The sequence below is a fragment of the Chrysemys picta genome, chromosome 1 (assembly GCF_011386835.1).
Source record: "Chrysemys picta bellii isolate R12L10 chromosome 1, ASM1138683v2, whole genome shotgun sequence".
In the NCBI taxonomy this organism is placed as follows: Eukaryota; Metazoa; Chordata; order Testudines; family Emydidae; genus Chrysemys; species Chrysemys picta.
In genome coordinates, this window is record NC_088791.1 from 157,468,610 (window position 1) to 157,494,229 (window position 25,620).

At 43.4% G+C, this 25,620-nt stretch overlaps 1 protein-coding gene across 3 annotated transcripts in view; it reads left to right on the forward strand.

Annotated features, from left to right (window-relative positions):
- LNP1 (leukemia NUP98 fusion partner 1) overlaps window positions 1-25,620 on the forward strand; it is a 38,408-nt gene that overhangs the window by 1,002 nt on the left and 11,786 nt on the right. For all 3 annotated transcript variants that reach the window (XM_024100996.3, XM_024100952.3, XM_024100971.3), the window contains exon 2: window positions 23,471-23,716. In XM_024100996.3, coding sequence (XP_023956764.1) covers window positions 23,471-23,716 — 246 coding nt within the window. The remainder of the gene's footprint in view (window positions 1-23,470; window positions 23,717-25,620) is intronic.

Here is a 25,620-nt window from a genome sequence, read left to right on the forward strand (position 1 = left end):
CACTAGCAGAGAGTTCCCTAGCTCATGAGGGAATTCTCCACTGGCTTTGCCAGCCATTTTATGGCAACTTTGCACTGCTTACCTAGCACAAAGATGTTTTAGCAAACTGGAGAAGCTGGCTCTCCAGTTTGTGCTGAGAGAAATCACTTACAAAAATTGTTCCTAGCTTTTCAGCAGCCCCTTCCTCAACTATTTCCTATCTCCAAACAACAGAAAGAGAAGGAAAATTAATCACTGCAGCTATTTTTTTGCATGGCACCTTCTGTGACATACTGTATGCCATGTTACCCCCTGTACCCACCTATTCAACACTGTTATATGATGATATGTTTTGTACAAAATATGCCTTGTGAGGTATCATTTGGAAAGTTATAATCTGTTGAGTTGAAATGTTGAAATGCATGTATCCGCTTTGTATATGTAGTTATGAGATTTTGCTATATATGTTGGTTACTGAAATGAGTTGAGAGTCTGGGAAATGCCCACAAATTAGCTCCTCAGAGATAACAAAAGAGTGACCAACATGCAGCCAGGTGTTAAGCGACCATCACCAGCTATTCTTGAGCAGGGGAGTTTAAACAAAGATAGTTGCTCGAGCATGTACACTATCTGGGCAGTCTAATCCCATGACACAGCATAGATTTTTCTAGCACCTGGAGGAAAGTATAAATGAGGGACAGTGATATCACCACGGAGCTGCTTTCTCCTCCCCCATTTCTACACCTGGAAGCAAGATTGTTTGGAAGACAAAGAGAAGTCTCCTTGAACTGGGTGGAAGGGATGGACCTAACTAGAAAGCTGTCTAGTTAATATGAACTGTGAACTGAAAACTGCCTGCAACATCCAGTAGGGTGAGAAAAACTGTTTGATTGAAATCTTGCTTAGCCTGATAAAGTTTAGGATTTAGAATGCATGTTTATTTTTTATTTCTTATGTAACCAAGTCTGACCTTTATGCCTACCACTGATAATCACTTACAATCTATCTTCTTTAGTTAATAAACTTATTTTGAGGTTTAATCTAAACTAGTGAGTTGGTTTAAAGCAGGGGTTGTCAAACTGGGGGTTGGGACCCCTGAGGGGGTCGTGAGGTTATTATGTGGGGGGTCGTGAGCTGTCAGCCTCCACCCCAAAGCCCGCTTTGCCTCCAGTATTTATAATGGTGTTAAATATATAAAAAGGTGTTTTCAATTTAAAAGGGGGTCGCACTAAAATGCTTGCTAAAGTGCTTGGGGGATCTGCCCAGATTACTGAAGTTGGGGCATGTCCAGTACCCTTGAAGGAGTGGCAAACTAATAAATGGGCTTACATTGATTAAGAAGGTCTAAGAGCTGTGTAAGATGCACATTTCTGGGGTGTAAGGCTAGGGTTGGGGGAATTTGCTGGTGTCTCCCTATATACAGTTCATGTGGCTTGGGAGAGCCTTCATGCAATTTAGCTGGGTGTGCCTCTGCATGCTGATGGCTGAGTGAACAGAGCCTGGAGGGGTTTGCAGTTCACTGGCATAGCAGTGTAAGAGACAGTCTGGGCAGGAGTGTTAAAGGGGACATGGGTTCTACAGTCTGGATTGCACTCCGGGGCATGTCACACCTTCCCCTGAGAAAGGTGCCATTGGTGCTGCCATTGACTTGAAAGGAGCACTCACCTGAAAAGAAAAGTTTGCTGCTGATGCTGTTGATTCTGCATGTTCGATGAAAGAACTCAGTGGAGGGAGAAAAGGGGGTTTGATTGTTACTGCTTCTTTCTTGTCTAAAACATTCAATGGAGGAAGAAAAACCTTTGTGGTCGAGGAGCAGGAGGAAAGGGAGGAAGAAGCTTCCTTGTCTGGAGCTCTTAATGGAGGGAGGGGAGCAGATGCCATAGATGATAATGGTGCTGGTGACTGCTTGGTTGACTCTCTCAAGGGTGGGAGATGACCATTGGTCATGGATGATGATGGTACTTGCCTGCTTGGAGGTCTGACTGGAGGGAGTGGAATTTTTGCCATTGCTGCCTCCGCTTGCTCACCTGGAGCACTCACCTAAGGGCAAATAGGAAAGTTTGCTCTGTTATTATTTTTTGCTCTGCTGTACTAAGCATTTTGCACCCTGCAGGTAACTTGTTGGCTTTCTTTATAGGTGGGAGAGAAATGAGCTATTTAAAGAACTTTGATCATTATTCCAAACAAAAGTGCCAATGTTTACAAAGATCAAAGAATGTTAAGGTTGCAAAGTAAAACGCTTGAAAGTCAGGTGATACCAAAATGAAGGTTGCACATGCAACTGTTATTCTGCCCCCTTGTGCTGCTGTGTTATGACACTTATCGACATGATCACCATGACAGGGTATCACTACCCCTCTCTGTTTTTTCCCTGACCAGGTTGCATTAACCATTGTTTCTTTTCTTCTCCATTCTTTTCTTTTCTACCAAAACGTTGGCCAACATACTCGTGCTCTGTCTTTCCCTTAGTGATTCTGTAGACAAGAAAACTGGCTGGACTCTCACTGAAAAGGAGTCCGTTCCCCTTTAGAAGCTGGCACTAAACACCTTGAACCAAGTATGCACTGGCATATAGCTATAAAAACAATATTAGTTGCCAACTCATGATGTGCTTGAGCAGCACAGAATTCGCCCCTTACTTCCTTGCTCTCCAGTACACGCAGAGAGATCCCTGTGGTAGGCAGAGAAGGATTTAGACTGATTTCTCCCTCCTCATAATGAGAAAAGCATATGCCTGAGACAGAGATGCCAAGGGTTGGCTGTCCTTAAGAGAGAGATTTACAGCCCCAAAGAGTGAGATTCAAGGCCAAAGAGTGAGACTTTCCAGGTGGTGCTTAAGACAGGGACTCTCCTCTTTGGTCCTTGGTGACATCCAATAGTCCAGGTTTTTAATCCAACCAGCACTTAATAGTTTGTTTTAAAATGTAGACTGCTTAATATTGCCTATAAAACACTTAAATGTCCTAGTTCATATTAGTCTAGAGCACATGAGAATTCTATATGCAATGCAAACCAGTGGATTTTAATAAAAACAATGATTCGCTGGTTGGAGCAAAAACCTGGATGGTTGGAGATCCCTGAGGACCAGAATTAATAACCCCTGGTTTAGGAACAAAGTCAGTGGACAGAACAAGAGATATATTAATAAATAAACTGTTTTTATATAAACCTAAACAAAAAAGAAAACATTATTTTGCATATCACCTTGTCTTAGTGATCATCCATTTGGAAAACACTTTACACTACAAGTATTATTTGGTTTATATATTATTGCTCATATTATATTTATAGGAAACTAAAATAATGAGATTCCAAAATAAATTAATTAAAATAAAACATGGCCAAACAATACATTAAATTAATGTAAAAATAAATATAACAATTAAATTTAATTTAATTAATTTGAAGCTAACAAACCTTAGACAAATTCCACATTCCTTTTAATATTTAATTTGGTTTTGCATTTTATTTATGTGCTTTGTTATATTGCATGTGGCCTCCTTTGCTATTTTATAATTTCTTTTGGTAGCTCAAACTTGAAACATGGCTCAGGATTTACTTGGATAATAGCTTTACTTGGATAATAGAGGACAGTATCCCGTCTAGTCCAAGATTTGGTCTGAATGGTGTCTTATTCTTTTCAACAAGACTGAACACATTCCCCATTCCCGCATTTGAGTGGGGTAAAATTAAAATGTCTAGCAACCCGGGACAGTAATGGGAAATTGAGAAGACCACAAGTGTTTTTGACATTTCTAAGATATGTCCATACAGTGTCCATCTTGTATTGCACAGTAGTGTTATCTGGGTCAGTCTGTAGTGCTGCCTCATCCCATACACAAGTGGTCTCCAACCTTTTAACGCAGAAGATCACTTTTTGAATTTAAAATCAACTCAGGATCTACCCTGCCCCTTCCCTGAGGACCCGCCCCGCTCACTCCATTCCCCCCTACCTCCGTCGCTCGCTCTCCTCCACCCTCACTCACTTTCACCGGGCTAGAGCAGGGAGTTGGGGTGTGGGAGGGGGTACAGCCTCTGGGCTGGGACCGAGGGATTCAGAGTGTGGAAAGGGGCTCCGGGCTGAGCCTGGGGCAGGGGTGCAGGAGGGGTGCAGGCTCTGGGAAGTTTAGATGCAGGAAGGGACTCCGGGCTGGGGCAGGGGATTGGGGTGCAGGAGGGGGTAAGGGGTGTTGGCTCTGGGAGGGAGTTTGGGTGCAGGAGGGGGCTCCGGGCTGGGGCAAGGGATTGGGGTGTGGGAGGAGGTGAGGGATCTGGGAGACAGATGGGGGCAGGAGAGGGCTCCGGGCTCGGGGCGGGGATTGGAGTGCAGGAGGGGGTGAGGGATGTGGGCTCTGGGAGGGAGTTTGGGTGCAGGAGGGGCTCCGGACTGGGGTGCAGGAGGGGGTGTGAGGTGTAGGCTCATGCCGGGAGACACTTACCACAGGGAGCTCCTGGTCGGCGGTGCAGCGTGGCTATGGCAGTCTCCCTGCCTGCCCTGGCCCCGCACCTCTCCCGGAAGCTGGCGTGTCTCTGCAGCCCCTGGGGGGGCGGAGGCCCCCAGCCACCAGCACAACTCTGCAGCTCCCATTGGCTGGGAACTGTGGCCAATGGGAGCTGAGGGGGTTGTGCTTGTGGGCATGGGCAGTGCACGGAGACCTTCCCCCGGGCCGCAAATGCGGAGACCTCCCCCTGGGGACCGCAAGCGCTGCCCCCGCATTGGCCATAGTTCCTGGCCAATGGGAGTTTCGGAATCAGGACACTCCTCCCACCCCCTCCAGGCCACAGAGATATGCCGGCCGCTTCTGGGAGCGGCATGGGGCCAGAGCAGGCAGGGAGCCCGCTGCACCGCTGGACTTTTAGCGGCCAGAGATTGCGATTGACTGGCAGAGGCTCCAGGATGAACCAGTTGATCGCAATCTACGTGTTGGTGATCACTGCCATACATGCTAAGGGATTTCTGATTTCTGCAGCAACTGGTAATCAAGAAACTCCTGTTACAACTTCTCTATCTCAGGTGGAGAGAGATTGAACATGTGCTGGTATCTGCCAACAAAGTGCTCAACCTATTTAGAAGTGCAGTTTTCCTTCATATCAAAGTTCAGAAATGCTGCCATCTTTAACATTTCATCATTCAAAGATAGCTTCTCCTGTGCATACTTGGCACAGGCATAGAATGCTCTGGCTGCACAAAAGAACTTCTGTTTTGCAATCAGGGGCGCCATTTCAGATTTTGGTGTGGGGGTGCAACTTTAACTGTGATTCGTGGGGCTACTTAGACACTTGAAAACTCTATATTTTTGGCAGATAACTTAGCAATTAGCGGACAGGAGCATTGTATCTAATTTCTATAGATAAGAAAGAAAATTAAATAAATATTAGACCCGCTCAGCTCTAATACTAACATGTCCCGACATCTTGTGGTAAGTCACTTAAGGGACACTGGTTAGGTTTAAAATTGTAATGTATTTTCTTACTTTGTTACTAATTCTGCGGAGAGAGAGACCCCGTCAGGACTCCTGGGTTCTATCCCAGCTCTGGGAGGGGAGTGGGGTCTAGTGGGGTACAGCGGGGGGAGAAGATGCATCTAGATTCTATATAAGAACATCAGAATGGCCATACTGGGTAAGACCAATGGTCCATCTAGCCCAGTATCCTTTCTTCCAACAGTGGCCAATACCAGGTGCTTCATAGGGAATGAACGGAACAGGGTAATCATCAAGTGATTCATCCCCTGTTGCCCACTCCCAGCTTCTGGCAAACAGAGGCTAGTGACATGCAGAACATGGTGTTGGATCCCTGCTCACCCTAGCTAATAGTCGTTGATAGACCTATCCTCCATGAACTTATCTAATTCTTACTGGAACCGTGTTATAGTTTTGGCTTTCACAACATCCTCTGGCAAAGGGTCTCACAGGTTGACTGTGAAGAAATACTTTCTTTTGTTTGTTTTAAATCTGTTGCCAATTAATTTCATTGGGTGACCCCTAGCTTTTGTGTTATGTGAAGGAGTAAATAACACTTCCTTATTCACTTTCTCCACACCAGTCATGATTTCATAGACCTCTATCATATCCCCCCTTAGTCATCTCTTTTCCAAAGTCCCAGTCTTTTTAATCTCTCCTCATATGGAAGGTGTTAAATACCCTTAATCATTTCTGTTGCCCTTCTCTGTACCTTTTCCAAATCCAATATATCTTTTTTGAGCAGGGGCGACCACATCTGCACACAGTATTCAAGATATGGGCGTACCATGGATTTATATAGAGGCATTATGATATTTTCTATCTTGTTATCTAACCCTTTCCAAATGATTCCCAACATTCTATTTGCTTTTTTGACTGCTGCTGCACATTGAGCAGATGTTTTCAGAGAACTGTCCACAATGACTCCAAGATCTCCTTCTTGACGTGTGCAGCTAATTTAGGCCCAATGATTTTGTATGTGTAGTTAGGATTATGTTTTGCCATGTGCATTATTTTGTATTTATATTTATCAGCATTGAATTTCATCTGCCATTTTTTGGCCAGTCACGTAGTTTTGTGAGATACCTTTGTAGCTTTTCACAGTCTGCTTTGGACTTAACTGTCCTGAGTAATTATGTATCATCTGCAAATTTTGCCGCCTCACTTTTTTTCCGCTTTTCCCAGGTCATTTATGAATATGTTGGACAGCACTGGTCCCAGTACAGACCCCTGACAGACACCACTGTTTACCTCTCTCCATTCTCATCATTTATTCCTACCCTTCATTTCCTATCTTTTAACTGGAGTGCCTGGCAATGCTTTTAGGATCATCTAAGGATCCTTAATTTAATTTAATGTAATGACAAGCCTGTTGTTATCTTAATCACCTGGACTCTGGTTATAAACAAACTCCCTGCCCCAAAGGTGGAAGCTGGGAGCAGCACAGAACTCATCACATATCACACTCAAACTGTGTTGCAGTTACAAGTGCCATCTGGGGCTAGGCTGTGTGCAGATAAAATATCAGGATTGGAAGGGACCTCAGGAGGTCATCTAGTCTAATCCCCTGCTCAAAGCAGGACCAAGCCCCAAACAGATTTTTCCCCCCAAATGGCCCCCTCAAGACTTGAACTCGTAACCCTGGGTTTAGCAGGCCACTGTGCAAACCACTGAGCTATTCCTCCCCCAGATCTCAAGTACAAAACTTTATACAGAATATAAAGTACAAAGCTTTATACAAAGTAAAACGGATTTATTTGGGATTTGGATCCCATTGGGAGCTGGGTGTCTGGGTGCTGGAGATAGGTGACCAGCTGAGCAGTTTTTGGTTAAAGTCTGCAGCTTTGGGGGCGTGGACCAGACCTGGGTCTGTGTTGCAGCAGGCTAGCGTGTCTGGCTTAACAAGGCAGGATTTTGGAGTCCCAAGCTAGCAGGGAAAACAGGCTCAGAGGTAATTTCAGCACGTCAGGTGACAGTCCCAAGGGGGTCTCTGTGACCGAACCCATCACAGTGCCCAGAACGGGTCCAAGTCCCACTCCCACACACACACACCTGCCTAAGGCTCTGGGAGCGAGTTTGGGTGCGGGAGAGGGTGCAGGTTCTGGGAGGAAGTTTGGGTGCGGAAGGGATGCGGGCTCTGCGACAGAGTTTGGGTGCTGGGTGCAGGTTTTAGGCTGGGGCAGGGGGTTGGGGTGCAAGAGGGGGTTTGGGGTGCTGGGTGCACGCTCTGGGAGGGAGTTTGGGTGCTGGGTGCGGGAGGGGGTTTGGGTGCTGGGTCCAGGTTCTGGGAAGGGGTTTGGGTGCAGGCTCTGGGAGGGAGTTTGGGTGCTGGGTGCAGGCTCTGGGCTGGGACAGGGGGTTGGGATGCGGGAGGGAGTGCGGGGCGTGGGGCTGGGCCAGGGATGAGGAGTTTGGGGTGCAGCAGACAGGCTGCCCAGGGGCTGGGGCCAGAGAGGAGGACTCCCCCTAGCCCTGTCCCTGCTGGAAGCAGCGAGCTCCCCCAGCTCTCCTGGCATGACACTCACCCAAGCCCCCCCAGGCTGCTACTCAGGACGTCTAGCCAGGAAAAGCCCCCCCACCTCAGAGTTGACTCGGAGTTGCCTGCCAGGAGGGTGGCTGCCATGCGCCTACTCCCTTCCTCCCTCCGCAGGTGCAGCAGCTGTCTTAGCCTGCCCCCAGCACCGCTCCCTTGTAGCCAGCAGCAGCTGGCGAGGGAGCGCAGTGCAGAGCTGCAGGGTGCAGCCACTTGCTGCCTAAGGCAGGCATGGACACTCGGGGGAGGCGCGCGGGGGTGGCAGGTGGGGCTGGGGGCCACTCCGGGGGAGGCTCGAAAGGGCGGTAGGCGGGGACAACGGAGAGACCTGGCCCCAAACATTGGTGGAGCCAGGCCCCCTGGGCCCTGAATTTGCTGGAGCCCGGGCACTATGGGCCCATATAACTCGCCCCCCCCCGCCGCCTGAAAGCAAAACTTAAATCTCTTGAACCTTGCACAACTATCATCAACAGACAAAAAGTAGCTTTTGAGAGCTGCATACTGCTGCAACAATCTGTTACTAACTATTTCCAGGCTAAGCTATTGACTATGGACATGCTTCAGACACTGTTTTCAACATCACAGAAGTGACAAAACTCCAAGAATTACTTTCATTTTGTTCTTTTGTCAAAGGAATAGTAGAAATCAATACATTCATCTTTAACATCAAATTCTGACATTTTAGAAAACTGTGTAGCACCAGCACAGCAGTATTGTGGATGATGTGGCATGGACATCCCATGAAATACACACATGCATTCTTACTTTGAAGCAGTGATTTAATTGAATTATTCATACCCATGTTTACACTGGCAGTGTCTACAGAAAACCCAACACAGTTGTCCCATGGTATCTCATGCAATGTCATTCTCCCATCAACTTTGGAAAAGATTTCTTTTGCAGTGGCTGTATGAATGCCAGTAGTGAGGCATAACTCAAGTAACTGTCTTGTCACAAGATGTTTCTGGATCTCTGTCAGTGAAATCATTTTTTCTAAGCTTGTGTCATATTAGAGCCATCAACAGAAAGAGAAAAGGCTTCAGTCTTTATTTGCCTCACAAGACACTTGGAAATAGGGAGTAATGGCACCATTCAACATACATGTTGACTCGGTTCTTACAGATGCATAATATTGGGCGATCTGGCTATCAGAGAAGATATCTTGAAACAGGGGGCTTAGGTTGGCTGCAGTTGCAAAAAGAATATTGTGCTATGCAAGCAGAGTTGTAACTTTCATTTTTATATGTCACCTAGGGAAAAAAACATTTATATTTTGTACATAAACAAGGTGTAATAAATAAAAAATTGAATATTTTACCAAAGTTAAATATAAACATGGGAAATTAATAGACAAAATACATCCAAACAGTATAACCAGATTTTCACAAGCATATATGTTAATAGTATGATACACATAGTGAATTGATTTTTTATGTGATATAAGGATTGCAAGTTTGTGTCTGTGTAACATACAGTATTTTAATAATCCTGTTGCCTTGGATAAAGGCATCAGCTCAATGAATTAATGAATATTTAACCCTCATCAGGACACATTGAAAACTGTACAGAAAACCGAAAAACTTTGACTCAATAAAAATTAATTCATAAAAACAATCAAACCTTTCAGAAAGAACATTGCAAACAGAGTTTCTGACAAAGTACTAGGAATAAACTACTGTACTACCAAAAAAAACCCAGTCAGCAAGCAAATTACTTCTGGGGAACTCAAGTGCCCTGAAGAGGATTATTATGATTAATAATAACAAGAACAGTAATTAATAATAAATTAAAATAATTAATAACAGCAAATGATAAATATTAAACATATTTGACTTACTTTATCAATGAGGGGATTCGCCACAGGTACAAAAGGAATTTGTGGTTGTGGAGACATTGCTCTGCTATTTGCGTATTTCATTTTCCAGATGATGAGTTAAATCTTTTTCTCCTTGATGGCCACAGGACAGCTCTAGGGTGACACGGCGCACACTGGGACAATGAAGGGCCATGAATTTGTCCAGTGTGGTTAAATTTTGAACTGTATTTTGAGAACCTGAAAACTTTCGATTAAGTTCTGCTTGTTTTTTGAGTGAACTCATATTTTTTGACCGTCAAGTATTCATACACACAACCCTGCCACTTCTCTGTATAGCCTCCTCTCCGTATAGAACAAAGGCCAGTAGTCTCCATGGTTACCACAGTACACAAGCTTGGAAAGCAGCTTTCCAAGCACTAAACCCTGTGCCTGAGGCCCCGGATGTGTTGTTGTCTCTTTCAATGCCTGAGTAAAAATATTTTAAATCTTTATATATTTACTCAAAATGAGTGAGATAAGCTTAGGGATGGATGTGAGATTGAGATAGCATGCCAATGAATGAGACTTGACATGTCTGCTGAGAGATTCAAGTAGGCAAATAAATACGCTGATGGTATATAGCTCTTGAGTTTGAACGACTCACACTAAAAGTCCAATTCAGGAGGTTTGAGGTAGTTTGATATTTTTTTCCAGTAACCCATAGGCCCCATCAATACTAGGCCAAAAGGCACCGCAGCCAACTCTTGGTGGCCATCACTCACACTTGCGATGCCTTTGGAAGGCTTTGCCTCCACACAATGAACCTGTGTAGTCTATAACCCACATGTAGGTGGAAAGGCACAGCTGTTGCAAATACATTAAATCCTCTGTTCCTTCAAATTCTATCTCAAAATACAGCGCTGTGACTTTCAATATAAGGCCCCCATCACCAAAGTATCTGAGTACCTCTTTAATGTGTGAGCAGTGCCGGCGCTTCCATTTAGACGACCTAGGCGGTCGCCTAGGGCACCAGGATTTGGGGGGGTGGAATTTTGCCACCCTCAGCGGCAATTCGGCAGTGGGTGGTCCTTCTGCACTCCGAGTCTTTGGCGGCAATTCTGCGGGAGGTCCTTCACTCCCTCTGGGAGTGCCCCGAAGACCGGGAGCACAGAAGGACCCCCCCCGCCGCAGAATTACCGACGACAACCGGGAGCGCGGAAGGACCCCCGCTTAGGGCACCAAAAACCCTGGTGCTGCTCCTGTGTGTGAGGAGGGAAATGCAATTATCTCCCTTGTACAGGCAGGGAAATGAGACACAGACAGGAAGAGTAACTTGTCCAAGGTCACACAGGAAGTCTGTGATGGAACAGTGAATCAAATCCAGGTCTCCCAAGTCCTAGGCTAATGCCCTAAGCAATGGACCATCTAGCCACTCTGACTCAGAGTCCCATAGTAGTCTCTGCCCCTATTTCCCCATTGGACAATTCCACAGGGTGCCTCTAGGGCCTGATTCTCCATTGTCCTGCAACTTGTGCAGCCCTTTACACCAATGCAAAGGGAGAAAATGCTACCAAATCAGAATGGTAGCTTGTGTTTTAAACCCACCTTGTGCTCAGTTTGAACTGCTGTAAATGACTACACAAGGCCCAGGACAACACAGAATCAGGCCCACAGGGCCCAGCAATTGTTCTGCCCCATCTGGGGAGGCAGCTTTGGCCTTCAAACAGTTCTGTCGCCTCAGAGATCCTTGCAATTCCTTTGTTGGACTTTATTCCTATACACGCCTCTAGGACAAGGGCATCCCATGGCAGAGTTGCCTACAGCAAACGTCCGCCAGCAACAAGGTACTCAGTATTTGAAGACAGCGTGCTACACTCCCAGGTAGAGTGAGACTGTGGTTTTGGGCCGATCTCTCCGTAGAAGGAGAAACTCGCCCCAGAGCAGAAGGACTGCACATGGTCCTTGCACCACTTGAGCCCTTGAGTAGGAGCCATTTAGAATGGAGGATGCAGTGCTACTGTTTGTGCTCAGTAGGCTCAGTCCCCGCTTGCCAGGAGCGCAGTGAACATGGGGACTGTGCTTGGCTCAGGGCTCAAGTGGGCAGGTTTATGCTCTTTGCGCCCTTGTCCTTCATTTCTTTGTGCACTGGAGCAGTGCTAGGCCCAGTCTAGCCTTCATTGTGGGAGATGAAGTGACCTTGGTGAAAGACAAGTGATCTGGCCTTAGACTCTAAGATTCTGTGAACCAATATCACTCCATGTTGTCTGATGTTGCTCACCCACAATGGATGATAAAAAGATTTCTCGGGAGAGCCCTGCTTCCTGCCAGGCAGGGCATATCTTTTAATACCATCTGGAAGAACAGAGCCAAAAGTTATTTCATGAAGTCAGTTAAGCCTCAATAAACAGCTGTGCCAGTTTCTGACCACTGTCAATATATCCATTCTCCTTCTCCAAATTACAAGCCTGTTTCATATCAGAGCATGCACCTTCCAGGCATGTTTTTGTGGGCAACTCTCCATTATTATTGACAGTTGATGCACTCAGCAGCAATGAATATGAATTAGGACACACATTTTCCTTGTCACCCTCCAGGCTGTGTGACATTGGGCATCTCTGTAATGGAAAGATTAAAAGAAACCTCGTTTAAAATAGATTACTAAGGATTGGCTTATATATAAGCAGTGCCTAGGGCTGCATTGGGTTGGATTGTTTTTTTTATTAATTTGGCAGGGAATGTTTGAAACTACAACCCCTTTGCCTCTTGTTGACAGATCAGTGTGGGACTATCTGCTTGGCAGTCGGCTCTAACATTCATCTGTCCTGTCTGGTTGGGCGCTCCCCCCAGTTTGGAGTGTCTGTACATGGAATATGAAGAGGATGATGACATTTCCTTTGCAAAATGGATGAGCAGTTTCTGGGGTCACAGCTTGATTGATGAGAATGAGAAAGAGGGTAGAGGCTACAGGAAACGCCAGACGCGAGCCTTTAGTGAAAGGAGAGCCTCCCTTCCAGTAAGAAGTGTGTGTGTGTGTTGCGGGGAGAGCCGGGATAAGTGCCTCATCAAGGGTCTGATCTTGAGATACTGTGGTGATAAGTGTGATACACATTACTGAGTAAATGCAATTCCTATTGGCTGCATTGGGAGGTGTGGGGGCTCAGCATCTCTCAACATCAGGCTCCTAGTACCTTTATAATGAAAGAAAGAAAGTTAGCTCCATGCCAGAAAAACAATTAAGGTATCTCAACTGGATGAGCAAAATGTTTTCACTCCTTAAGAGTTTAAGCCATAGGGAAAGTTAGGAGGCATATATGGGCTGTGCTTACAGCATAAGGGAATGGATGTGCTTTAATTATTTATTGAATGAGGATGAGTTCTGTAAAAGACGATGAAGGGAGAGTGAGAGGGGTTTAGGGTTATTCCCTGACAGGTTTGGTTCTGGAAGGAAGGATTAGGTTATCTCAGGTTTCAGAGGAGTAGCCGTGTTAGTCTGTATCAGCAAAAACAACAAGGAATCCTTGTGGCACCTTGGAGACTAACAAATTTATTTGGACATAAGCTTTCGTGGGCTAAAACCCACTTCATCAGATGCATAGAGGTATATATATTACAGCACATGAAAAGATGGGAAATGCCTTACCAAATTGGGGGTCAGTGCTAACTAGGCCAATTCAAACAAGGTGGAAGTGGCCTATTCCCAACAGTTGACAAGAAGGGGTGAATATCAACAGAGGGAAAATTACTTTTTGTAGTGCTAACGCAGCCAATTCAATCAGGGTGGATGTCGCCCATTCCCAACAGTTGACAAGAAGGTGTGAGTATCAACAGAGGGAAAATTACTTTTTGTAGTGACCCAGCCACTCCCAGTCTTTATTCAGGCCTAATTCCTAATTTGGGGTCAAGTTTGCAAATTAATTCCAGTGCTGCAGTTTCTCGTTGAAGTCTCTAAGGTGCCACAAGGATTCCTTGTTGTTTTTAGCAACAGAGGGTCCTGTGGCACCTTTGAGACTAACAGAAGTATTGGGAGCATAAGCTTTCGTGGGTAAGAACCTCACTTCTTCAGATGCAAGTAATGGAAATCTCCAGAGGCAGGTATAAATCAGTATGGAGATAATGAGGTTAGTGCAATCAGGGAGGGTGAGGTGCTCTGTTAGCAGTTGAGGTGTGAACACCAAGGGAGGAGAAACTGCTTCTGTAGTTGGATAGCCATTCACAGTCTTTGTTTAATCCTGATCTGATGGTGTCAAATTTGCAAATGAACTGGAGCTCAGCAGTTTCTCTTTGGAGTCTGGTCCTGAAGTTTTTTTGCTGTAAGATGGCTACCTTTACATCTGCTATTGTGTGGCCAGGGAGGTTGAAGTGTTCTCCTACAGGTTTTTGTATATTGCCATTCCTGATATCTGACTTGTGTCCATTTATCCTCTTGCGTAGTGACTGTCCAGTTTGGCCAATGTACATAGCAGAGGGGCATTGCTGGCATATGATGGCATATATAACATTGGTGGACATGCAGGTGAATGAGCCGGTGATGTTGTAGCTGATCTGGTTAGGTCCTGTGATGGTGTTGCTGGTGTAGATATGTGGGCAGAGTTGGCATCGAGGTTTGTTGCACTTGTTGTTTTTAGGTTATCTCAGATTCTGCTCCAGCTTCGGGGAGTGAGCTATTGTATAGATCCTTTGTTGTTTAAGATTTATTTTTAATGTAACTTTTTACGTAGAAATAAAATGACTAATTGTTAGAAAATGCATGACAGGAAAGCAGCCAAGGATTAAGCCCACATGGAAGGAGTATTCCAGAAAGATTTCTGTCCAGGACCCCCTACTTCACTGCTTTTGCTTAGCCATCTCACCTTCTTCTTCTTGTAGGGACCAAACCTGCTCTCCTTGCTTGGGCAAAACTCCCACTGACTTCAATGGGAGTCTTGCCTGAGTAAGGAGTGCAGAATTGCATTTACAAAAAAATAAAATAAAATAAGACGGTAATCTCCTAAACCACTGCAGTATCGCTAGTGCGGGCTGACGCACCGTTTTATAAGGGTGAGCCAGCATAATTATGTGGTACACAAATCTGTAGTATAATTATGTAAAATGTGTTATCAATTTAAGACCCTGATCCTGCAAAGCCTTAAGCACCTGAGTAACTTTGCACACATGAACAGTCCCATTGACTTCAAAGAGACTACTCTCGTATGTAAAGTGATGTAGGTGCCTATGTCTTTGCAGGATCAGGGTCTAATTCTGTAACTATTCTGAATCAGACAAATCTGACCCTGCTGTCCTTGGCACCACCTGTCTGCATGCATAACTTCTCCTTGAGGTCAGACTAGATGATCATAATGGTACCTTCTGGTCTTAAAATCTATGAATCATTGAAATGAAAGACGCTATATATAACTAAGCTTACGATTGTATTGTGGAGATCCAGCTATTTTTGCAAGCAATTTTCTGCATTAACCCCATGTGGAGACTATATTACCTTGTTGAATTTCATCTACCCATGCTGAACCCTTGTTTCCTTCTCTCTGACATATATTATGCTGTGGGGTTTTTCATTGTTAGAATGGGTTTGCTTTTTTAAAAACACTCTACTTTGGTACTTGAGTCAAGTTCAGGAGACAGGTTGAAGCTGTAACCCAGATTCACCAGTTTTTGAACTGTCCAGTCAAGTTCATTCTTGGGGCAGATCCTGGGATGGATCTATGCTGAGTGACCTCTCCACCTTAGGGTGTGACCCAGAATGTATTTATATAGCCATAGGTTTAACACAACCTTTCCTAGTACATAAAAAAGTTCATCAGTTTTGCTGACTGTGGGTAATGTCTCTCTCAGAACAGGTTTCAGAGTGGTAGCTGTGTTAGTCTGTATTAGCAAAAACAATGAGGCGTCCTTGTGGCACCTTAGAGACTAACACATTTATTTGGGCATAGGAGTCACACATCATACTTAGAGTTAAGCGTGTGCTTAAGTACTTTGCTGAATCAGAGGTGCCTGGAGTATTTTCTAGATCCCTGTGCTTTTTCAGTAAAGAGAGGGAAGACGGGGGGGGGGGGGGGGGGGGTTTCCAGAGGCCACCATAACCAATTAATGAGAGTTTTGCTGTTAACTTCAATGGGACTAGGAGTTGCCACTTCTATTAGTGTCCTTGGATAATTTCATCTTACTTCAGTGGAGTTACACCAGGGATACATTTCACCTGTTTTGTTTCTCAGTCTCAGGACAATATATATATATATATATAATTTGAGACTAGAAATTTCTGACCTAGAAACCTGACCAATTTGCAATGAACAGGGTTGAAAAATGAAGCCTCTGATCTGTTTCTAAAAATGATCCAAACAGTGGCACTTGTAGTTTCTTAGAATCCTTTCCTTTAGCCATTTCTTGCATTCACCGTGTGCCATAATCTCCCATGGCAGACCTGTCATTGCATGCACATGGTCACTTACGCAATGGGCAACACAAGATATCTATGTCTAGCCATGTATGGACAAAGATTTGTAAAACAACTCCCCGTGCTAACTGCTGTAAGAAAATTAATAATAATTTTCACTTTTAATTTCAGGATCCTAGTATCATTTATAGACATTAATGAACTTCACAACTTCACAACTTCTCTGATGTATTATTATCATTCCCATTTTGCAGCGAGGAAGTTGAGTCATGGGATAAGAGGGAAGGTCCTCTCATGGATTGGTAACTGGTTATAAGATAGGAAACAAAGGGTAGGAATAAATTATCAGTTTTCAGAATGGAGAGCGGTAAATAGTGGTGTCCCCCAGGGGTCTGTACTAGGACTATTCCTATTCAACATATTCATAAATGATCTGGAAAAAGGGGTAAACAGTGAGGTGGCAAAATTTGCAGATGATACAAAACTACTCAAGATAGTTAAGTCCCAGGCAGACTGCAAAGAGCTGCAAAAGGATCTCTCAAAACTGGGTTACTGGGCAACAAAATGGCAGATGAAATTCAATGTTGATAAATGCAAAGTAATGCACATTGGAAAACATAATCCCAACTGTACAAATAAAATGATGGGGTCTAAATTAGCTGTTACCACTCAAGAAAGAGATCGTGGAGTCATTGTGGATAGTTCTCTGAAAACATCCACTCAATGTGCAGCGGCAGTCAAAAAAGCGAACAGAATGTTGGAATGATTAAGAAAGGGATAGATAATAAGCCGGAAAATATCATATTGCCTCTATATAAATCCATGGTACACCCACATCTTGAATACTGCACTGCAGATGTGATTGCCACATCTCAAAAAAGATATATTGGAATTGGAAAAGTTTCAGAAAAGGGCAACAAAAATTATTAGGAGTATGGAACGGTTTCCGAATGAGGAGAGATTAATAAGACTGGGACTTTTCAGCTTGGAAAAGAGACAACTAAGGGGGGATATGATAGAGATCTATAAAATCATGATTTGTGTGGAGAAAGTAAATAGGAAGTATTATTTACTCCTCATAGCACAAGAACTAGGGATCACCAAATGAAATTATTAGGCAACAGATTTAAAACAAGCAAAAAGAAGTATTTTTCCACACAATGCCCAGTCAACCTGTGGAACTCCTTGCCAGAGGATGTTGTGAAGGCCAAGACTATAATAGGGTTAAAAAAAATCTAGATAAGTTAATGGAGGATAGCTCCATCAATGGCTATTAGCCAGGATAGTCAGGGATTCCTAGCCTCTGTTTGCCAGAAGCTGGGAATGGGAGACGGGATGGATCACTGGATGATTACCTGTTCTGTTCATTCCCTCTGAGGCACCTGGCATTGGCCACTGTTGGAAGACAGGATACTGGGCTAGATGGACCTTTGGTCTGACCCAGTATGGCCATTCTTATGAGCACATAGGACTTAAGTATTCAGTGTCACTCAGTGGATCATTAGCAGATCTGGGAACAGAACTCAGGAATCCTGGCTCCCATGCCCTGCTCTAACTATTAGGCATTACTACCTAACTAAAATCTATGCTGCCACTCCTTCCCAAAAAATCTTAGTTGGATACCATGGCATACTCTTGCCTGTACACATGAGACAGTGGAACATATGAGAACTGCCATCAGAAATTCTAGAGATCTGTTTCAAATCCTTTGATTGACTCAGTGACCACTGCAAACTTTAAATACAGTGGGTTATGATGCCTTGCTGAAGTTCCTGAAATCAGCAGCTGTGATCTTTTTTTACACATTTTACCATCATTTATCATCCATCATTAAATATAATCCAGCTCAGGCCAAATTCTTTTTGCCAAAGCATTTTATGCATGTGTGTCACATATGCAAAGATAATTAGTCCCCTCAGTGCAAGACACAAATGAGACATGTGCCCTGTTCTGGGCATTTGAAAATTATAAAACTTTATCTCCTCAGGTTCTCTGAGTGGAAAACTGAGTTATGTGCAAGGCAGAAAAGGAAAAAGAGTTTATTTCTGTATAAATATGTTCACTTTTCAGAAGACATTGCTACTCTCAGTGGTCAATTTGATAAGCAAGCGACATAAGTGCAAGGGTAGAAATCATAGAAATGTAGGGCTAGAAAGGACTTCAAGAGGTCATCTACTCCACCCCCCCTCCACCAAGGCAGGACCAAGTAAATCTAGACCATCCCTGACCATACCCTATTCTTAAAATCCTCCAATGGTGAACACTCCACAACCTCCCTTAGAAGATTATTCCAGTACTTAACTATTATTATAGCTACACATTTTTTTCTAATATATAACAAAAACTGCCTTGCTGCAGATTAAGCCAATTATTTCTTGACTTATCTTCAGTGGATCATCATCTTTTTTATAACAGCCCTTAACATATTTGAAGATGTTATCAGGTGGGTCTTCTTTTCTCAAGACTAAACATGTCCAGTTTTTTTAACATTTTCTTACAGGTCAGGTTTTCTGGGTTGCTGCTGTTGAAATTACTGATACTTTATCTATGGCAGTGGGTCTCAGCCTGCAGGCTATGGGCCGCTTGCACCCCAATCACCACACAATTGCGACCCATATGACATCCTCAGGGCCGCACAGGTAGTATATATAGTGTGTGGATGCGGCCCAAATAACACATAGAGAGCTACATGTGCGGCCCACAATGGAAAGTAGGCTGAGAACCACTGATCTATGGAGAAGCAAAACCAAGTCAGACTGAAGGTTTGCCTATCATCACCCTATTAAAGAAGACAAACCTGATTCTAGGCTCAAACCATTTTCAGGCACAGAATGCTTGGTTATGAGGTTCTTCAAAGGAAACAAAGAAATGGACAGATAGTTTTGGATTCTGAATGTCTGATGTGCTGGGGCCTACATGCTCCAAATCTACTGTGATTCTTGAATAGGCCCCAACAAATAATCAACAGTAGCGTTGGTACAGTGAAGAGCAACTCTGTCTATGGGAGCTGAGGGAGCTTAACGCCTCAGAGCATGAATAGTTTTCTTCAATAAAAATATGTGGCTTATAAAAGGAAAAACATTTTATATTCTGGGCTATGCAGTCAGCATAAATCCTGCTTGTAATGGCTGGTGCTTACTGGAGGCATCACCTAGTGGATAGGCGGTCAGACCTTTAATTGCCACATCTCTACTTTCCATGCCTGGTGTCAGTCTGTCTTCTATTTATGGGCTGGAATTGACCCTGGAGTCACAACAATATGATTATATAGATTGGTATTTAATATGGCCCTGCCTCAGTGATTTGCACCGAGGCCTACTCATCTTTAATGTGGCCTATTCAATGATCTGCTCTGAGGCAGATACACATTTTTGAGGAAGACTTGTTCCTTAGCTGGAGCAATTGTCATGTCTAGAATGTGCTTTTCAGTCTGTCTTTTGCTTCAGACCTTGTTTTATAATTCCACATTGTGAATGCAAATTTTAAAAATGTGTTAATTAAAAAATAGAATATTTTCAAATACTACACGGAAAGAATGATAGAATATAATCCTGGATCTGAAAAGTCCTCCTGTTTTTGCCCAAATCTCCAAAGAATAGACACTAAGAGATTTTTCCAGTAATCGATGCACACATTGACCCAGGGAATAGACTCAAAAGCTATAGTTTTATTCAGTTTAACATAGTATGTTTACTTTCCCCCAAAACTTAATTGATTGCTTTGATGTACTTTTAAACCATAATACAATATGACTTAACAGTAAATACAGCCATATCGACCTGTTTGAAACAGTTTATGCTTCAAAGTAAAAATAGTTTGACCAGAATCATTACAGCTTTTCTCAAAAGTGATTGTACTGGTGCTTACTGAAGGAAGTTATGTTTGGAAATGAGAACTGAGAGGATACAGTACAAGATGAATAGCCCTGAGACCAAGGTGGTTCCATCTGTAGTAAAAATGTGTGGAAAAGGTAAAGATTTGCAGAATTCTACTGCAAAAGTGGGATGTACAAGTTAACAATTATCAGGACATTAAGTCACAAGAAAAATCTATATAACAAGATTCCAAGAATGTCACTCAGTGTGTCGCTCTGAAACCTGTTATGTCTATCAAGTCAGTGTGAAATGATGGAAGCAGCTACAAGCATTTTTGTTCACAATATCACCAGGTTCAATCGTCACCAGGATTCATGGTCTGTTAGCATCAAATTTTCAAGTTCTCAGCCATTTTGACTTAACAAATTACACCCTTGTGGTGTCCAGCTACAGTTAGGTATGAATCTATGACATGCCAAGAATCTTAGACCATTGTGATATCAGAGATAACTCAACCAATCACCACCCCTCCTCTACAGTTAATTTGCATGCAACAGTTTCATTGGTTGTATGAGGGAGACTGCACAGATGGTGGATTACATGGCCCAAAAGCCACACCTGTGTGTCCAACTGCCATGCGCACAATCCAACACAAATCTACCTACACAACCTTCTGCCAGACACAAATCAATGCACTCATTCACACAACACAACCAGCATACACAGTAATTCCAAACACACGTAGCCCCTCACTGCAGCACATTCCCCTCATTTGCCCCCTGCACAAATCTACAAAACTTTCCCTGCACAGCAACATAATCAGCACACACAATAACCCCAAACATCACTCTGAAGCCTAAACTGTGTTTTGGGTCAGTGTGAAGCTATGGAAAGAACTACACATGGTTGAGAATATCACCAGGTTCAATCATCACTGGGATTCACAGTCTGTTACTGTCCAATTTTTAAGTTCTCAGCCCTTTTGAGTTTGACACACTGACTTTACTAATTACACCTGGGCTGCAGCATGGGATTTTAATTACTGCCAGTGTGTAAATTGAAACAACCAATTAAAAAGTCAAAAACCATGTATATGGGACTGTCATATCTTGGTGAAAAATGCATAGCTCTGTCTTGCTTCAAATATGGCAGTATCTGGGGCGGCACAAATGTAAATGTCAGTGAGCTTATTTATTTATTTATTTATGTTTAGTCCTTCGGAGTCTGACTGTCTGAGCCAAGTCCACTCACTCCCTGTATTGTTAGAAATCCACTGAAACTGTTTCATCCCAGGCTGGCACACTGATTTCTGCAGGCAGACAATTATTGCTCCCAATTATTGCTTTCTGTAGTAAGGTATGCTGTTTGTCTAGGATACAGGGTGTTGTAGTTTGGCTTTTCACTGACTCTTCCTGTGTTCTGATAGACCACACCAACATTTGTGGGTTTTATGGATATTTTCTGGGTCTCACGTTTGGGACCATTTTTGTATTGTATGTCAGTGTGGCTGCTCCCAGTAGGTTTAGCTTTGCGCTACTACTGCTAATAAGAGAGACCTGGAGACCTTTGCAAATAACAGTACCATTATTAGTGCATCAGACCCAGAATGCACAATTCAAAAATTCGGTGTGTGTAAGAAATCAGAGAGGTGAGGTTCATAGGTTCTATCATGACTCTAAGAGCTAGAGTCATGTTACGGACAGTAGAAGGAGGTAAATCACTGGAGTAGTATTAGCCAGAGGCAGCAGACATCAGATGTAGGGCCTAATTTTAAGAGGTGCAGAACACCCAGAACACCAGATGTAGTCAATGGGAGCTGCAGGTGCTCAGCGTATAAGAAAATCAGGCTCCGAATGGCTCTGTGTATATGGGGAATAGGGGAGAGTGAGCTCCACAGTGGCCCTTGCTAGACCATAACTCTGCAGCTGCTTACGAGCACACAGAGGAGTGGGAAAGTCAGGCCATGGCCAAGGCCTCAGTCATGCCTGCTCTGAGGCAGACAGCGTTTCCAGCCTCACTGGTGTCCCCTCCTTGCTGGGTGCTGCGTGGGATCACTGTGCGTGGGAAAGGGAAAGACTGTGCATTAAGCCTGTGGCTAATGCATAAGCCCCGTTCAGAAAATATACCTCATATTTAATGCTCTTTCCCATCTTTTCTTAGAATATATTTCTAGACTGTGGGACAGATCCTCAGCTGGTATAGAATTATAGAATTATAGAAATGTAGGACTGGAACGGACCTCGATAGATCATCTAGTCCAGTCCCCTGCACTGAGGCAGGATTAATATTATCAAAACCATCCCTGACAAGTGTTTGTCTAATCTGTTCTTAAAAACCTCCCCTGACAGAGATTCCACACCCTCCCTAGGTAATTTGTTCTAGTGCTCAACTACCCTTACACTTACGAAGTTTTAATCTAAATTTCCCTTGCTCCAATTTAAGCCTATTACTTCTTGTCCTGTCCTCAGTGGATAAGGAAAACAATTTATCATCCTCCAATCTGTAACATTTAAATATTTGAAGACTCTTATGTTTCACCTCCGTCTTTTCCAGAGTAAACAAAACCACTTTTTTCCTTGTAGGTCATGCTTGCAGGACCTTTAATCGTTTTTGTTGCTCTCAGATGTAGCTTCCTTGAAGTCAATGGAGCTACTCTATATTTATAGTACCTGAGGATCTGGCTCCAACTTCAGAAAGACACTGTTGACTATTTCGAAGGCTATATAATACTTAGTACTTATATGTCACTTCATTCTCCTTTACAAACATTGAATTAATCCTCACAACATCCTTGTGAGGCAGATCAGTAAATGTTATCTTCTTTGGACAGCTGAGGAAACTGAGCTACAGAGAGTCCAAATTTTTCAAACTTGGGTGCCTAAAGTTAAGGCACCTAAACTAAGGCTACATCTATGCTATAAGCCAACAGTTTGATTCCCAGTTCACGCAGACATACTTGCGCAAGCTCTCATCAAGCCGGCGAACTAAAAATACTAGTGTAGCCGCGGTAGCACAGGTTCAGGCAGGTCTGTGCACGTGGCAGCCAGCCCATGCTACCCTCGCTGCCCGTGCTACCATGGCTATACTATTGTTTTTAGCGTGCTAGCGCAATGAGAGCTAGCGCAAGTATGTCTGCACGAGCTGGGAATCATTCCCCTAGCTCACAGATAAATGTAGCCACGGTGCCCGGATTTTTAGAGCAGCCACAATTGTAGCTGGAATCAATGGATGTGGAGAGTGCTCAGCACCTCTAATAATTAGGCTGCTTATTTGAATGCCTAAGGTTAGGTATCCACAATTGAAAAATTGGACTAAGGGGCAAATTCTGCTTCGGTCTCTGTGGAGGGTTCCTTGGCAGGGTGGTTTGTGGCACAGGGCGGGCAGGTTACAAGAGGCTGTACAGCGTCCTTCATTCATTCTGTAGCAGAATTTGATGTACATAAAGGCTGCTCTGCTTTTATACGTACTACTGAACATTGACCTCTTCTATTGCAGGCCAAGCTTTCGTCCATCCATATGACAAGACTTCATGCATCTACCAAAACCCCATCTTCAGGCCACTTGAGGGGCTGCAAGGAATTTCAAGAGGGCCAAGATGTTAAATGCCATTGTCACACAAAGGCATGCAAAATATCCTCACCAGATGGCTCGGGATCAACAAGTCGCTCAAACTCGATCCAGGAATTTTCAGACTCCTTTGAGAAGCAACTGCATTTCAAAATCAAGCGCTCAGTTTCTTTGGTAGGTAACCACCATTACGGGTGCTTAGTCCACATAAGAAACAATGAGCTAAATTCATCCCATTGACTTCAATGGGGATATACCAAGGATGCATTTGGATTAGTGTCTTAAATGAGGGTGTTTGTACAGTAGCACAAACAGGCTTAGTTTGATAATATATTATTAGCCTGAACACCCTTAATGTCGTGCAATTCTCTATACCAGTTGTTGGTGGGATTCCAAAATAAGGCAACTAGCTGGCCTGGACTGACCATGGTGGTAAGATGTTTTAAATGGATTCTCCAGCTGTGCCAATGAAGTGTTACAATATTAAAATTGTGCTGCTTTTTATAGCTGGACAGGTAGCTGCTCATCTTAGCCCTTTTTCCCGTTGCTACTGACCTGTTTAACTATATAGAGTGTTACTCATAAGATGGCCCTTGAAGCATAGGCATTTTACTATATTTTCTATTTGCCTTGATGACACAACCAGTTACAATAGTTTCTGTCTTATAGTTCAGTTTCCTAGGATTTAACACATATTCTCCCGTCTTAACTATTCATCAAAATGGAGAGAGAATAATACATTTTAGCATTTTTTATTTCAAGGCCTTTCATAAAAGGAACACAGTCAACTTGAATCACACTGCCTGAAAAGGTTTTACTTATTGTTGCCAGTGAAACTTAAGATTACTAGAACTGAATAAACAGAGGGGAAAATATTTCTCTCTCATTTTCCAATTTGTTTTCTTTGCATTTAACAATACTTTGTGTGTAGTCCTTTTCAGCTGTTTGTGTGAGTCTTTCATACAGCAGTATGGGAGAGAAAATCTTTACAAAAAGGAGATGTGATTGTAAAACCACAAAAAAAATCGGTAGATGGACTCTGGAGCAGATCCAAAACCTGAAATGACTTTTAACTCTTGTTATTTTTTGTTTTGCTAGATTTCAAGTTGACTCTGGTCCAGCAAGGCATTTAAGCAGGTGTCTTAAGCATGAGATTTCAATAGGACTACTCCCACTCATTACATTCAGTGGGCCCACTCACATTCTTCCGGGATAGGCACCAGCTTATATAAGTTGCTGAATTCAGCCCCAAAGAGACGAGATTGGCTACCCTATCTCTTTCATAGACAAAAGCTATTTTAAAAACACTGATTAAATTTTCAAGTTGTGAACTCTTAGGGTCAGATCCTCATCTGGCATTAATTTGCAAAGCTCCACTAAAGTAAATTTGGCCACACTGGTTTACACCAGCTGATCTGTAGTTTTTAAAAAGTTGTAAAATATCCTTTAATTTGATGACTTAATATAAAGTGGAGTATGGTACATGGAGAAGAAAGGGCTGGCAGTTGGGAACAGATTCTGACTGGCTTTGAGTGGTGGGACAGAGAGGAGAGATATGTCATAAATGTCCTTCACTTTGCTTGTGCTCCCGGGCAGGAACCAGCCACAAAATCATACTCCTTCGACTCCCTGAACACAAGGACTGCTCCAGGCTCACGAAGATGACAATTATAATGAGGATGATAATTACAGAGTATAAGACTATTGTTATAACTTTATGTGCACCTTTGTAACCTCTTTTTCCCCTTTAGGGACTGCTGAGCTCAGAATTTATTTCATTTAGGACCTTGCACTGTCCCTTTTGCTTTTCTCCACATAACTATTCTGGTTTATTTATTGTTTGCAAGAGTTGCCTATGGCTAGATAGTCTGTAAGTGCACGATACGGTTTGGATAAATGTACTGCATATAATACACAAAGTTCTCACTTCTGACTGTACTTTAGAAGGAAACCAGAATGTGTGTAGATAACAGTAGTGTTGCCATGGGGTGTAACTGGGGTATACTTTGGTTCACCTTTCAGGCAGCCTGATCCTTCAAGGTGCTGCTTACATTCAAAGCCCCTTGAAGCCAGTGCAA